The sequence below is a fragment of the Acyrthosiphon pisum genome, chromosome A1, assembly GCF_005508785.2.
Source record: "Acyrthosiphon pisum isolate AL4f chromosome A1, pea_aphid_22Mar2018_4r6ur, whole genome shotgun sequence".
NCBI classification, from domain to species: Eukaryota; Metazoa; Arthropoda; class Insecta; order Hemiptera; family Aphididae; genus Acyrthosiphon; species Acyrthosiphon pisum.
The window spans coordinates 7,349,016-7,365,764 of NC_042494.1; the positions used below are offsets into that span (position 1 = coordinate 7,349,016).

Sequence of the window (16,749 nt, forward strand, 5' to 3'; positions counted from 1 at the left end):
TAAGTAAATTGTATATTATGTAAATTAACTTGAATAAAATTGTGTGTTATGTTATATAATATTTGGTTTTTATTTGATAATATTATTAAGAAATATGCCAACAAGTTATTGTGTAAAACTAATAAATTCAGCTTGTGGACACTCTTTTTGACACTCACTATATTGTTCCTAGATAAGCGCATCCTCTTAGCACTATTTGTAGGGCGGCCAAGGTTTGATTTCCTCTTTTTATTTTAATAAAATTCTTCAAAATTAACAACCAAAACTATAACAATCATAACCAATAGCAACCTTACAATAAACAAAAATATATTATTAATATGTTTATTTTTATCCTAGACAGATGGCGCCCATTTTTGTATTTTTGACATCCAGATACCTTCCCGGTAGATTTTGCTGAAATCATGGGCTTTTTATTATATTTTAATTTTAAAGCGAGTTATGAGTATTATAAAATGTACAAACAATTTACAATTTTAAAATACTAATAACTTACTTCAAAATTAAAATATAAAAAAACTCTATTAAGTTGCCTGAATGATCTTACCTTTAGATTTTACGAGAGGTCAATTCACTCTAATTTTAAAATTATGGAGCTACATGTGTTCTGCTGAGCATAAAATTTGCTAAGTTACGTATTTGTAAGACGGATACAACACATGTGGGTATTACGTCCTCCTAAAGTTGAAAATCTAAGTATTTTCAGTACTATACAAAAACAAAAAGAAACCTGAAACAGACATAATTGTAAAATCAATAATACTTTCTTCGCTCAAAAATTGTTCCAGGGAATATTCTCATTCCTGTAGAAATGTCTATGTTTTTACTAACAAAATTGTTTTGTTCATAATTGGTGGTGCCACCAACATATTTTACAATATTATGTACTTACATGATTTTCTAGTTTTTTATTAATTTGAATTTCACACATGCCTCCAGACTAAGTATTGGGGATAGGATTGTTATTAATTACAAAAAATGTGACCACAGCTGAAATATTATTAACTGTACATGTACGTTTTACTACACCTAAAGGAGTTATTTTAAGCCCACCATAAGCCTCTAGTTTAATAGTTGAGCTCTCAATGCCTACATTTAAATTAAGTAGTTTATATACTTTATGTGGTAAAAGATTGACTTGCGAGCCCGTGTCCAATTTAAAGTTAACATATATTTTATGATTTTTTTTACTAAAATAAGTTTACTAAAGTACTTTATAGAACATAAAATGGTAACGGGTCACTTCCCCGTCTCCATTTCACCGTCGAACATTTCCCCGTAAACACTTCCCCGTAAGACATTTTCCCGTCTAATACGTTTTACCGTGCGATAAGTTAATATGTGTATATTATTTTATGGATTCATGGACAGATCCCCGTATTAACGTAATATTAACTTATACAAGCTACACTTAATATACGATAGTTAAAAATATTTATTTTATTAAGATAGTAGGCCATTGACATAATAGCTGAGAGATATAATTCATATTATTCTTATTACTATATTAAGTAAATATTAAATAAATACATTTTATAAGGTTGGCAGTATGCTAATAGTTATATTGTGGTGACTTTATATTGTATAGTGATCCTTGCAGTATGTTATATACATTATAATTTATTAATAAATATGAAACATAACTATCTGATCACTAGATCACATATGTATTTAATTTTTGTCTGACCATTTGGCTACATTTTTTCAGGATGTTCTGCAAACAATGTTGCCATCGTTAGATACGATATCGTACAAGCTCTTTAATGTTTATGAATATTCTTCAAAAAGGACTAGAGTTTCGGAGTCTAGATGCGTAAATTATATAATATTTTGTCAAGATCCTGAGATCACGGCAACTAAGTTTGGCAACGCGATTGATAGCAGAGTATTCATAGTGACAATTGGATCCAAATGGCAAATACAAGAATTTTTCAAAAGCCCAGCATCCCAAAATATTATGAACTTATTGATTGCTTCCGCCGGACCAGCCTTACAGGAAAAAAACAAAAATGTAATCAGTTAAAATAAATAAAATAATATCTCTGAGAGTTCCATTATTAATAAATACACTGTACATAATTGTTGTTAGATTTATGTGTTAACGATATAATACATTGTTAGTGGCACTGTAGGTACCTATAAAGTATTTAGTCAAAATTAAAAACTATAGTTAGACAGGTACCTACTTTGAAACACATAATATTATATGCTACTTAATTATGCTCATAAATATAAAATATGTATTATTTATTATTTTTAATTTGATAAATGATAACGAATACTCTCTAGTCAGCTTACATTGTTGAAGGTACCTAATAGATATTAACCAATTAACCCATTGTTCAGGTACCTGATTAGTAATACCTACCTGATTCTTACTAAGTATTATAACTTATAAGTATTATTTTACTTAGATCTATACATATTAAGACATAGGTACCTAAATTGTACATTCAATTATGTACCACATAATATGTGGTAGAGCTAATATATACTTTTAAACATTTAAAATTTAATAACACAAATGTATTTACAGATTAAGAGCCGTTCTTATCATGTCCTAACCGGAGTTAAGGCTAACCGGCAGAATTCTATCGGTAACACAAAAGAAATTCTGCCAGTTAACGTTATGAGACACTTATATGATACTACCTAACCGGACATTGTGAGAACGGCCCTGAATTAATTTTACGATTGCACCAATTGTTGTGTATAGTAAATATATTTTATTGTATAAATAACCCTGTATAACGCATTTAACGCCCGATACCTATTCTTATAGGAAGTAGCTGATATCAAATTATATACACATGAAATGTACATAGATGGCTTAGGAAGTAGCGCCCAAACAATTTTAACCACGTGGAAACTGAATAAATTTACGAGACCGGAGGTTGACTTGTACCCGGTCAAATTAGTTAATGGATTTCGGGGACATCGATTTATTTTGTCTGCCATTGAAAACCCGCCATTAGTATTTCGGAGGTACCTGCAGTTAACTATATTTTAAAAAAATAAGATTTTTTGGGCGAATAATGTGTTTTGATCTTATAATGTGTACCTATTATATTTAGTCCACTTAGCGTCGACAAAGTTTTAACTCAAGAACAATCCACGTCGTGGGACGGGGTCGAAATTCGATTGTTACAAATAATCTCGCGAGTATTGAATTTTACATTGGGAATACACGATGCAACTTTTTCAAAATCCAGGTAAATCTAGAACAGTAATATTATTGCTTATTACCTAGTTATTACATTTAAAATCTTTTAAATAATATTGTTTCTTACGTTTAAATAAAGAATGGTAAATTAGGTACAGTAGATAATATCATATTTAATTTATGAAATTATCTTATACATTTGTAATTATTATTGCTAATTAGTGCCCGCATGGACTAGGTACTTATGAGAATATAATATAATTAGGTATATGAATCTTCCTAGTGTCTTTGATCAAGATACCATTTTTGTTTCTTTACATTATACAACAGGCACGCACTATATATAAGGATTTTTGCTAGGGGAGGGGAGGCTTACAAATTTCCCTAATTGCCTTACACACAAGTAAACTATAAGGCACTACTAATTATATCGTTCGAAAATATTATTCTCTTCTTCCTATTTGTGTCAAATTTCTTTGATTTTAAAATTGTAAAATACCTATTGTATAATGATTCTAATGTAATTTTATTATATTTTATTTAACTATATTATTTCATATATTTTTATCACTCTTTCTTAATAATTTATCAAAACAGTATATAATTTAATTCATAAGCTTATTTTTTTTTTCATTAGAGGCGAAGGTGACGATCGGATCATTGGAGATCTAGTGGCCTCCAAAGCTGATATCGGAATTTCAGGTTTATACATGACCAACGCTCGTTATTCGTTGGTCGATTTTTCTCCTGTTATTTTGCAAGATTGTGGGACATTCGTATCTTTGGGATCATTTGCTCTGTCCAAGTAAACGAATATTAAATAATGACATTATTGCTCCTCGCCATTCGGTATATACAATCCAAACGGAAATACCTACTATACATTTCTTAATTCTAACTTTCTTAGAAAAAAAATTGGTGTGCAGTAAAGTAAAACTCGCTTAAGGCGCTCTTTAAGGGGCCAGCTCTCTAGAGCGTCATTAGCGGGAAAGCGTCTTATGCGAGAATTGAAAAAAAAATAAGTGATTCCAATTTCGAATTTATTATTATTTTTACTATTGAATATAATTTTATCCACTAAATTCGGTTATGCTGAGACGTACGAAAATCGTGTAGTTGTCTAGCATGTCCTTGTAATGGATGTGTTATATTTGAAGTCAATGATAAATCATTGTTACGAAAAACGGATTGACTTCTCAAAAGTACCAAAGAGGTACTACTTTCCTATCAGGGAAGATGCTGATGTCGAAAATCGAAGTATTTTTACTACTCCAAATGTAGATGATAGACAGAAAAAATACACATCATGTAAATACAATACATTTATTCATTTGCTACGCCCAGAATCTAAAAGATAATATATTAGCATCTTACAAAAAAATTAAAATAGGTTCTATTACTACAACCAAAAATAAAAAACAATTATTTTTCCATTTTTTTTTTTAAACATCAAATCATAGCGAACAGTTATAATTTTGTATAAACTATTCAAAGTTCAAACTATATACATAAATATTATTTTTAAAACCACAAAAATTAACGTGTGTGTTTGATTAGACATTGTCTAGGGTCGAACTTCACAAAATTACTAGGTTTTACTAGTAAGTTTAACCAGGGCGGAACAGGCACCAGCCAATTTAAACTATTGATCACCCTTATTTAGCGTATTATTATTTATTACTTTATTAGGTAAGAGCCTTACATTAAAATTCTGAGTAGGTACCGGGTATCTGAACTGTCGTTGTTATAGGTATAGGGCGATATTCGGTCCATTTCACTGGAGCATTTGGGTTATGGTGGTGATCACTTATATGGTGGCTATATTTCCCATAGCGTTCACAAATAACCGTAATGTGGGAACGCTGTGCAAGAGTCCCAAACAGCTGGAAAGCATGTGCTGTTATATGTTCGGGACATACACAAATCTGTTCACATTTAAAGACGTCAAGTCTTGGACCAATACCAAAATGGGATCAACCAGACTCTTTATTGGTGAGTAAAACAGAAATTTGTTACAGCCGTTGCTGATTCGTTATTAGCCATCAGGCTATGTACCTATATATATTATTGATTGCATTACTTATTTATTATTATTTTTGAATTTTATTTAAATGGTAAATTTATTATACTAATATTATTACTAATTACTATTATGCGACTATTGTTCGTTATAGGAACGTATTGGATTTTTACGATTATTATTACGACGGCCTACACTAGTTCGATAATAGCATTCATAACATTACCAGAACAACCGGTGATAGTGGATAAATCATACCAATTGGTCGATCAAGGCTACAGAGTAATGACATTAGGTAATTGCAGTCTTGTTAAGTATTTTAATGAATTAAATTAAAAATATTCAAATTCTTTTTTGAATACTATTATTTTAAATAGGTATTTTTTTAAAAAAGTAATTAACATAGCCCTACGCCCCAACGTAAGTATTTTGAATTTTTTTATTCATTCAAAAAATACTTTTTTTAAGGAACTAAAACGTTTTATATTTGTGACAAAACTAATTATATAAATATAATATTAGTATCGGTAATTATTGTTAAGTACTAACGTTATCACATTTTGTTATTGTGGTACCTACTACTATGAAGTATAAATACCTACCAGTGGGTACTATATCCCCCCCCCCGAGACCAAATTGTATAAGCAATACAACATATTATCTATAATAATATGAATGTCTATTAAAGTCTTTACATCCCCCCCCTGAGAAAAAATCCTAGATATGCTATTGATAAATATGTTCAACACTTATTTGTATAGGTATTTAATATGTTGATGTATTAACTATATTCAATAAACCCATTTATTCAAATACGTATTCTGAATACAAAATAAAGTATTCTTTAAAAAACTGGGTAATAGATAATAATAAAAAGAATTTAGCAACTAAATTAACTTCCCATATTTCTTACAAATAACTGCGATGGGACTGGGGCATGTATTCCTATCGGTTTATGGTTCATTATCCGCATTCAAGAAAAGTTTAGAAAGACTAAACAAATTAACTACTAATTAGTTATTAGTTATTAGTCTTAAAAAATTTACACTAAAAGATATAAGAAAAAATAAACTATTATTTTAGTTTTATTTTAAAATAATGATTGTCTAACTATAATTATAAAAGCATTTAAGTGGATGTCGCTCTGCTGTACAGTAGGTTATATGTGGGTCAATGTATAATGGATTTATTAAACTTGAATTCAATGATATAATATCATTGTATTCGAAAAACGATTCTGAGCGGAGACGGTTTGACAGGCTGGATTTTTATATTGTTATTATTAATTATTATAGCCTGTTAGTTGAATTAATATTATAATATTATAATTATTTTTTATTTGTTGCTCTGGCGATAAACAAAGCGTTAGAAATTAAAATCCCATTTTTAGCGGTTTACGTAATTTATCAGTAGTTTTTCGTGTGGTATTAAATAACTATTGAGAAAATCGAAAAATGACCTCTCTAAAGTACCAACTTGATCCAATTTGCTAAAATATAAGGTACTATATTATGTTGAAATCTAAGCACTCTTTCTGGTAGACATTTTGTATTCAGGATAAAAAATAAAAATAAACCCCATTGTAAAACCACTAGCTTCCTCGCTCCACTCAGAATCTAAAATACAATTCTTAACTTGACAACAGAAAAAATAAATAATAACAAAGGAAAATAAATTCAATAACAATATTATATTTAAATTATACTTTATATTTTAGATAAGGGTGGTTGGCAACATTATTTAAATATTACCAATGATACAATGTCTAGAAGGTTATTGTCGAATATAAAGCTTATGAAGAATTTAGATGATGCAATAGATTACATTGTCAGAACCAGGTTTATATTAGACTATGCATTTCTGGGTTCTAAAATTTCACTCACCTATTTATCCCAAAACAACTTCATTCAAAAGTATGTACCTATATAAATTTTGAGTTACAAAAATAATTCACAAATATAGGGCCAGGAATTATATTATATTAATGATTTTAGATACAACAACAAGAAAATATTCCTTCACGTTGCTTCAGAGTGTTATGTTCCATTTAATATTGGTATAGCCTATAAAAAAAATTTTGTATTTCGTAACATATTTAGCAACTTCATACTCCGAGCACAACAGAGTGGTTTAGTTACCAAAATAATTAAAGATATTGAATGGGAAATCACACAAAAGTCTGGAGTTAGAAACGTAAGTGAATCAATCCATCATATCGTTAAAAACTAATTGTTTTAAATTTTCTTAGCCAAACTTAATAATTGCTCCTGAAGACCGTCAACTTGCATTGGATGATGTCCAAGGCATGTTTGTACTATTAGGCGGAGGCATATTTCTGGCTGCTTTCACATTGTCAATTGAATTTGTGAAATGCAAAAGAGAAAATAGAAAAATTGCACAAATCAAAATTGAAAAGCATTTGAAGAAAAAAAAGCGCTCTAAATCCTTAACTGTCAGGGGAAATACTACAGCTGAACCATTTAGACCATTAACTGCGTTTTAAAATTACTTGTAACTATACATTAATGCTAACATGAGTAATGGATAATAACATTATTATTTTTAATGAATGAATATTTCAAAACATTTATCACAGACATTTAAATTTAATCAAATTGATTTAATACTACTAAGAGTTTTCATTGGTTTCAGCCGGATGTTCATCAATAGATACAGCACTTGTTTTTCTCGAGTTCCTAGAAAATCGTAGTTATTGAGTCACATAATAGAACAAATTAAAAGTATAGACAAATAATGTTGTACTCACGACTTAGTTGATGCCAAAGTAGATAACAACATAGACATCTGTTCAGATGTAGGGCACGCAATTAATTGTTGTTCTTCTTTAGTGTAACTGTTTGTTGTTAAAAATTGTTGAATTTTTGTAAACATGTGCAAGATATTATTCTAAAAAACAAAAATATAAAAATAAGTACATTATATTTGGTATTTTTTTTTTTATTGACGTACCTTGATAGGCCTATACAAGACAAACTGTGTGTCCCCATTGGCCAAGTACAATGCCATACTCTGATGGATCAATGGTAAATCTTTTTTGATTTTTGCCAATGATTCTTGTACCTTTTCGTGAATAGCATTAGGTTGGGCGAATTCTTGCTGTTTAACAATAGCTAGGAACCCTTGCATATTACACCATTTAATATACTTTTGAACCTGAAAATAATATGTTACAAGAAGAACTGTTTGAGAGCATGTTAATCTTTAACAAATCAAAACATACTTCGTCCAGAAACATAGACAATGGTGATACTAATGCATTAGATGAATTACTGATGAATGTTTGACAGGACTCTTTCAATGTTTGATCTACTAAACGTCTTGAATCCACAGAGTTCTCTAGCACAACTGGTGTTCCCTCCAGTAGAAATTCAATGATTGAGTTACTAGAGTTTAAAGCAAACATTTTGTCATGTTTTTGAAATAAACCCCAAGCTAAAAATAAATTATGTATAATATATAAGTGCATACATTTTTAAATTATGTAAAATGTGGTATATATGTATTTTAAATAACTTATTTTACCGGCATTTTTCATTTTACTAAAATCCAAGTTCAGTTCTTTTATAGTAAAATCTACTTGAAACGGTGCAATTTGTTCTCTGATTATCAACAAATGTTTTATCTCAAACAAAGAACCGTCTGTTGGAGTCTAAAAAATAAATCAATAATCAAATTAACATGTATTTAACGCTGTCTGTTGTATATTTATGATTTTGGTTGAGTTATAATTATTATGTTTACTTTGTGTATATTCAATATTCAAACAAAACTTTCAAGTAAAATATCTCAGTATTAAATTTATCAATAAATATCTAAAATATAGCATGAAACAAGTACATAACATATGCAGATAGTTTACAGGAAACTCCCAATTAAAAGTAAACAAATGGAACTTCAAATGCTTATAAAAAAACATCATGGCAATGTATCATTAATTTTTATTAAAGTTATAATAGCAACGTACGAGGAACTTTGTATCACATTTTAAGGTTTGAATGATAATAGGCTGACAGGCAGTCTCTTTTTAGATTAATTTTTTGTATGCAATGGTTTAAATAATCAATACATTTAATACATACATTACAGTAATCTACTTAATGACAAGGTACATTCGACTCCTATTGTACAGCAGAATGGTTACCTACTTTCCCCATTTATTTTTTTTCTGTTAACTTTTATTGCAAACACTTTTTATATATCAGTGCAAAAAGTTTCATATTTTCATGGAACATAATATAATAATTGGAAATGATTTCTGGATAATACATTTACGAAGTAAATGTTTAATTAGTCTCAATAGTTTTCATAAGCACAAAAAGAAACTGCCAACAAACATAAAAAAGAGTTTCAAATAAATTTACCTTTTTTTGAGAAATCATCAGAGCCGCTTGATGAATGTTTTTCAAACACAACGCAACTGCTTCATGAGAAAGACTTTGAAAAATTGTTTTATCAACACATCTATATAAACGTGATAAACACATCAATGTACGCCTTACAGGTGGATACCACATTCCATGCAGATCTGCAGCAGAAGTCCATCCACCTAGAAAAAAAAATTATAACGCTGTAATATAGTATACTTATAATTATGAGTATAGTGAAACTATGTCATTATTGGAGACAATTTTAAAATTTTTTACTTACCAGGCTAGAAATAAGAAATATAAATTAACTTATGATTTCGAAGAATTAAAACAAACTGGAGGGACAACTAACTATACCAACTTAAGCTGTATAATACTCAGTAAATTAGTTCTTAAAGTTAATTAACGACAACCTTTTATAGATTTATAAATGAAGATACAGATATACATAAAATAATTTGTTTTATCTTTTATCAATTATGATTTCTTTCATTTTTTATTTATGTTTTATGATTAGTGATTACTATTAAAACATTTGACAAAATATAAGATTTTTATAAAAACCTTTTGGCATGTCTATAACAATGTTATGAATTTAAATTTTTATTTTTATTATAATATAAACTCGATAATTACACAGGTCCTGTTTTATATTTATATGTAATATAAATATTTATTTTACATGGTTTTCTCTGAAGAATTTAAAACGTGTCCACTAATTACGATGGTGTAATAATTATGCACACAGAATAGTAAAACTGCTGGTTCACAGCTTATTAGTCATTCATTGTGACAACATAATTCATTTCAAGGTACCACAGCTTTTAATAACATTATTGAGAATAATATTATTTGTGTTTAGTCAGGAAAATTTTTATACACATTATGATTTAAAAAAAATAATACATTAAAAAAAGATTGCGACAAGACATACAGTTGGTCATGTTCTTTTTTTTTTTTTTGGGGGGGGGGGGGCGGTGGATTGAAACATTTACTTTCCCCCAGCCACAAACCAAAAAAAAAAAATTTGGTTAATATCATAAAAACCTCTTAGTCCAACCATTGTAATCTGTAATCTGTATGATGCAATGAGGTACATGGTAGTATAAATGCATGCATACCTATATGGAAATAAATAATTACATACAATTTAATAAAGCTTTAAAATGTACTTTTTCAAGTTGAATAATCTACTTAACCGTAAAAAAACAACTCAAAACTGCAAACTTCAAAAATGTATAACCTTTGGAACTAGGTCCAACAGACAAATTCTGATTAAACCATTGTACTTAATTCATTGAAATATATCTGTAGGTGTCCGAAAAAAATTCCCAAAAATTGAGCTATACTGCATTATTTTAATAGTGATTACTTATTAGTGTAAATTACAAAGTAATATTATCTTAGTTACAGTTACCATTTGGGGATTTGGGTTTTTATTTGTTATTTCTATAAAATATACTATATTACTACCTATAAATAATAAGTAAATAAATATGGTTCACCAGTTTAAAAAAAAAAGTCATGGGAGGGGATACAACACTCAAATCCCCCCCCCCTGTAATTACACCACTGAAGACATATATTATAATATTGTTTTATTTGTTACAATAGATTGAACTAGCTTAATGTTAAGTGTTAAGTGTTAACCATATAGTTGATATGATATTTTATGATGTGCTGTTAATTATTACATATTGTGTGTTTTATGTAAAACAGATGATTTATTTCATTATAACACCCTCAAAAAGATGATGTTAACAGATATTTCACTATAATACAATTATAAACGGACAAGAAAAACAGAAACAAAAAGCTATGAATACCTACCAATAGACTGTTTTGACATAACTGATGGCGCTTCAGATACTGATGACACTAAACTTCCAGTTGAATCGTATCTAGTCAACTGTCTATATTGCATTTCTTCAGCGATTGCTTCCATTTGTTTTAATTTTTCTGGATACGCTATATCACCAGGTGACGGTTTATACTCTGAAATGTCTGTGACAAAGTACAAATTGGCTCGAAACACTAAACGCTCTTGTGTATCTTGTAATAATAACTCTGCTACAGATCCAAAAACCTCAAGTGATGCTAAAAAACCGGTTTGTTTTCAACTCAATGGAATGTTATAAAATCAATTTTTTTTCTAGTTACCATCTTCAGAAACATAGTCTTGTAATATTTCTATTCTTAGGATTGTACAAAGTTCCACTAATGTTTCAAAATGTTTCATATGAATCACTAATGGTCTAAGCATGTCATACAAATGCATACAGACAGTTTCCAGGTATTCTCTAGAATCAAAAGAATAAAAGACTTTCAAACTACCACAATATAGGTACATGGAAATAATATTCATACATGTTTGTATCATACCTGAATATTGGAGATTTATTTGTAAAGAAACATTGATACAATCGGTTTTCGTCATGAGTCAATTGTATGAGTATTTTACACGATGAACGTAACGTTGAACAATAATCACTCCCACTTGACGTGTAGTTTGACAGTGTATTACTGATGGATGAACCAAGAAGAGCTTTCCGCCGTGTCACATAAGCCAGCACGCAGTCTTCCAATGCTACAGAATATCTATGAACATAAATTTAAGATGTAATTTGCAGGTGTCTAATCTAATAACTAATAAGTCTGGCCAATGAATTAAACAGCACACATACACTGGATCCAAATCTTTTCGGTTTTCTAATAATTCTAACACTGGTCGTACTTTTGTCGCAATTGCTTGAAACTTCCCGTAGTGTGCTATGAATTCAGTTGTATCTAAACTCTCTGTTCCTGTTTGAAGACATTGAGTTATGTAAGTATGAACAAGTGATAGAGCCTTGTACCTGGCATTTACATACAGAGCAAGATATTTATTGCTCTCTTTATATGACATCTATGTAAGACAAATAATATATTGATTGATAGTTACAAATAAAAAGCTAATAATGATGGTTCAACTATACCAACATGAGAATTTAAATATTTAATTCCGTTATCAATGGACATCATCATGTTAGCAAACATTTCACTGGTGACAATGAACGAAGGTGAATCCAATTTCGAGTGTATGGAGTCAGCAGCATTGAAGATGGATAAACGTTCATTGATTTCTTGACATATGTTACTCAGACTTGTCTATAACAAATATGTAATTATAATTTTTACTAAAAACTAATTGTACACAATTTTTAAAACCTGATCGGTATGTAGTTCTTCTCCAGCCAAATATAAAGAGTTTGTTTTCTTTGAAACCTCGCTGTATTTTTCTTCTAACATACCGATGAGCTGCATACATTCGTCCATCTAAAAAGCAATTATATAGTATTATCTATAATTTATAGTCTAAACAATTGATTTTGCATCAATCATAAAATAATGTTATAATTTATTATACCTTGGATAACATTAATTTCCACTCGTCTAGCTGACTTTGTAGTTCATTTGCAAGCTGTATACATGGTTTAATTTCCGTAGACATCCATTTTTGTGCCATCTCGTAATAGAATTTATGAAACTAAGGATATACAACATTTTGTATCAAATAAAACTAAGAATAAAATATTTAACAAGAAAAAAATGGCAATTAGGAAACTTAAACTTCACTTAGCTTCCAAGACTAGTTATTTATTTTTGAATTATAACAAAAATAACAAAATTGATTATGTAAAAAATTGTTTTGCATAATAATTTACTTTTTTCATTCATTGTTTTTCTCGGTTATTTTAAAAAGTACTTGGAAATTGGAATTATATAGAATTTTTACATTTGACCACCCTCTCTAAAGAACCAACTATACATTCAATTCATTACCCAAAGACTTCCTTAAGAAGACGTGATTCTCGCATGTGATGTCTCCGTCTTACAAGTACGTAACATAGCAAATTTTATGCTCAGTAGAACACGTGTAGCTCCGTTAATTTAAAAATTAAAGTGAAATGACCTTTCATAAAATCTAAAGGTGAGATTATTATCCACTCAACCTCATAGTTATTTTTATTTATTAATTTTGAAACAAGTTATGAGTATTTTAAAATGCACAGTCAATTTACAATTTTAAAATACTCATGACTTACTTTAAAACTAAAATATAAAAACCCCAATGAGGTTCACTTGATAATATTATTACATCTACATTTTATAAGAGGTCAATTATTCATTATTATTTTTAAACTAACAGAGCTAAACAAGATCTACTGAGCATACAATTTGCTATGATATGCGTTTGTAAGACAGAGAGAACGATGGGGATGTAGCCCACACTTAATATAACATAATATTTAAATCAATATTTAAAAATATTTTACAACTTATTGATACCAAAAAACAAAAAACCGCCAATTTTGCATTTAAATAACATATAAAGTATTTTTAAGATTCAGTATTTGGATGAAACTGCAATAAAATACTGTACAAAGAAACTAAATTGAAAAAGAAAGTCTTGAAATTATAATACATGATTGCAAATTTGTAATCTATATATATATAAATGGAGCCAAAAATGTATATCAATTCATCAATTGAGAATGGCCGGACCGATTTGGCTCAAATTTTTTTTAAGATGTTTGTAATTTCTAGGAGAAGATTTTTACGAAAGAAAATTTTAGGAAAATCCACCGGAAAAGTAGGAAATCTGGATGTAAAAAATACAACAGTGGCGCAACAGTGTATTATATATTGGTTGCTATTGGTAATCGGGCATGGTTGTTGATTTGTATTGTTTTTTCTATACATCTATACTTCTATACTCTATACTTTATTATATAAAGAGGAGTTGTTAGTTACCATTGTTGAAAGTAATCTCTGGAACTACTGAACCAATTTCAAAAATTTTTTTACCAAACCTTTGAATTAGTGGAGACGACCTACAAAAATAATGTTTTACTCATGGCCAAATGTATTTTATAATTGTTTCAAATATACGGCAATAGCATTATGAAAATCCCTTGTCACAATGTTTGTCCGACAAACAAAACGACAAACTTGGTATAACATTGATACTCTAGATTGAAATCATACACTTACATAAAAACAGCATGGGGTCCGCAATCTACCGCTGATAGATTGTCTATAATGATAATATACTGCTTCGAATCAGAATTTTTACTCTGGGCAATGAAAAAGTTAAGATACGTTTTGAACGCCATCCACCAAATATTAAATAATGAATTGAACAAAGTTTGGGTCATATAGAGTTGCTACATTTAACGAGCAACAAAGTGCACGGGGTCAGATAGTAATAATGCAAAAAAACATGCCAATGCGTTATACTCACAGATTATAACTAAATACTTAATTATTAGGTAGGTATAGACATAATTTTATGACTCGGAAAAAAATTTTTAGTAATCTACAATTTTTGAATTTATAAACAAACATTGCTAGATATTATAGTCTCTACTCCTTGTTAATCCAACCTAAAATTTGTGGTTACGTTACTGCAAAAACTAATACTCACATCCTCGGCAGATTCAATATTTATATTTAAAATTTGTGGCTCTTCATTTATATTGGATATATCTTCGCTGTGGTCTTCAATTTCTAAAGACTAAACAAAATTATATACTATTATATAGATATCTAGATATCAGAACAATATAATATACAATTTTCAATAATGTAAGCACATACCATAAAATCACTATCGCTTATGTGTTCGGACAAACTCAGATATGCGTTGATTTGAGACTGACTTAAAGGTGCCAATGGATCCTTCTCGGCCTCCCATCGAACCAATTTATCAGATATTCGTCCGGGCTTAATGTTCGTCATAATTGAATTTCAAATGTTTACATGAAAATATAACGATAGTGCGATACACAAAATGTCAAAAACGTAGTGGTAGGTATAAAATGTTATTTGTTAGGAACTAAAATTTTATAATCTCAACTTTTGAATATTATAATTTACGATTTTGGGTTGTGGACTATGGAGCCGGAGTATGATAATAAGTAATAACTAATAATTAATAAATAATAAAAAATATTATTTCATGAACTATAATAGACAACGGTGCATTGTTCCCGTGCTGAGTGCCGACTGCCGACGTAAACAATTGTTATCAGTTATATCACCAATTGGAGTGATAAAAATGAAAAATGTATGATTTGATAAAGTGAGATAACCGGACTCCATCTTTGCGCAAACTCACCTAAACACCGTAAGTTGCTGACATACCTTTTTTCTTTATCATGAATAAGACCATCTATTCTGTGTTCATGATATTATAATAAATTAACATGTTAATTTTTAGTCATGAACACAGAATATGTACATACTTTAATACTAGATAGTGGATAACCGACTCTGAGAGAGACCATACTTGAAGCTAATCGTCCTATACCCTTAACCTGTATGGTTGGGCAATGTTTACAAATCGATGTTTTCAATCTTTTATCTATTATATACTATAATATTGATAACAGATTGTAAATATTGCCCATGGGCCATGGCTAACAAAAACTTAATAAGTACTAACCTACATACTCATTTTATAAAAATAGTTATGGTACATAAACTTAATAAATATGTCTTTCCTTTGCTTTGGATGTTTGATTACACATTTTTTTTTAATACTAAGTCCAAGTTCCATGTTAGTATAATAATAAATTAGTACTATTACTTAGTAGAAGTAAAATATACTATAAACGATGTTAGTATTTGGTAGAAGCACCAATTAAGATATATAATAAATAATAAATATATCTTAACTTATGGGTATAAGTAAGTTCATAATACATTAAAACGAAAATGTTCATAATTATTTTAAATATACGTTTAGGTAACGGACGTCCGTGGTATAGTATACGTCCATTTCAGTGTTAAAACTAAAAATGAAAATGAAAATAAAATTATTTAAATAATTTCACAATTAAATATAACACAAATAGATGGCGCAATGTGTATTCCTGTAGTCCCGAGCGTGACACTAATTTTCCACTGATAACGACTCGTGTCCAGTCCTCCTGACGTATCTACGTCCGTGGTGGTCATGAATCATGATTACCTATATCATTTATATCATGGCCGTGGTTGCATGGTGGACACTGGACGGCGGTGGGCCTCAATGCCTCATCAGTCATCACATACCGGAACAAAGTGTTCACCGTTCACTATGACACGATAATAATTAATAATTTATTCATTGATAACGATTAATATATGAATCA

The 16,749-nt window shown here is 29.3% G+C and overlaps 2 protein-coding genes across 2 annotated transcripts; one reads left to right on the plus strand and one right to left on the minus strand.

The window, feature by feature from the left end:
* Positions 1 to 1,630: 1,630 nt before the first annotated feature.
* LOC103310834 (ionotropic receptor 21a) lies at positions 1,631 to 7,724 on the plus strand. The gene is made up of 11 exons (XM_029488049.1): positions 1,631 to 2,011; positions 2,537 to 2,620; positions 2,783 to 2,985; positions 3,084 to 3,212; positions 3,303 to 3,306; positions 3,781 to 3,968; positions 4,914 to 5,155; positions 5,338 to 5,478; positions 6,901 to 7,109; positions 7,191 to 7,367; positions 7,432 to 7,724. The coding sequence occupies exons 1-11, from the start codon at positions 1,724 to 1,726 to the stop codon at positions 7,684 to 7,686; spliced, it is 1,920 nt and encodes a 639-aa protein (XP_029343909.1). The 5' UTR covers positions 1,631 to 1,723; the 3' UTR covers positions 7,687 to 7,724.
* On the minus strand, positions 7,725 to 15,622 carry LOC100164667 (conserved oligomeric Golgi complex subunit 3). The gene is made up of 15 exons (XM_001950960.5): positions 15,212 to 15,622; positions 15,039 to 15,128; positions 12,978 to 13,097; positions 12,779 to 12,886; positions 12,551 to 12,718; positions 12,256 to 12,476; positions 11,954 to 12,169; positions 11,732 to 11,871; positions 11,402 to 11,668; positions 9,566 to 9,750; positions 8,727 to 8,853; positions 8,425 to 8,636; positions 8,154 to 8,357; positions 7,951 to 8,090; positions 7,725 to 7,879 (listed from the first exon to the last, which is right to left on the minus strand). Exons 1-15 carry the CDS (start codon positions 15,350 to 15,352, stop codon positions 7,813 to 7,815), a joined length of 2,406 nt encoding a protein of 801 aa, XP_001950995.1. The 5' UTR covers positions 15,353 to 15,622; the 3' UTR covers positions 7,725 to 7,812.
* Between the last annotated feature and the right edge of the window lie 1,127 nt (positions 15,623 to 16,749).

What these genes read in the sequence shown, in the direction of transcription:
- LOC103310834 (XM_029488049.1), top strand. Translation starts at nt 1,724, where the DNA reads ATGTTGCCATCGTTAGATACGATATCGTACAAGCTCTTTAATGTTTAT. An exon ending in TACAGGAAAAAAACAAAAAT is followed by an intron (nt 2,012 to 2,536) that starts GTAATCAGTTAA and finishes ATGTATTTACAG; the next exon opens with ATTAAGAGCCGTTCTTATCA. An exon ending in TTCAAAAGTATGTACCTATA is followed by an intron (nt 7,110 to 7,190) that starts TAAATTTTGAGT and finishes TACAACAACAAG; the next exon opens with AAAATATTCCTTCACGTTGC.
- LOC100164667 (XM_001950960.5), bottom strand. Translation starts at nt 15,352, where the DNA reads ATGACGAACATTAAGCCCGGACGAATATCTGATAAATTGGTTCGATGG. An exon ending in ATATTGAATCTGCCGAGGAT is followed by an intron (nt 13,098 to 15,038) that starts GTGAGTATTAGT and finishes GTATATCCTTAG; the next exon opens with TTTCATAAATTCTATTACGA. An exon ending in ACTTTGGCATCAACTAAGTC is followed by an intron (nt 7,880 to 7,950) that starts GTGAGTACAACA and finishes ACGATTTTCTAG; the next exon opens with GAACTCGAGAAAAACAAGTG.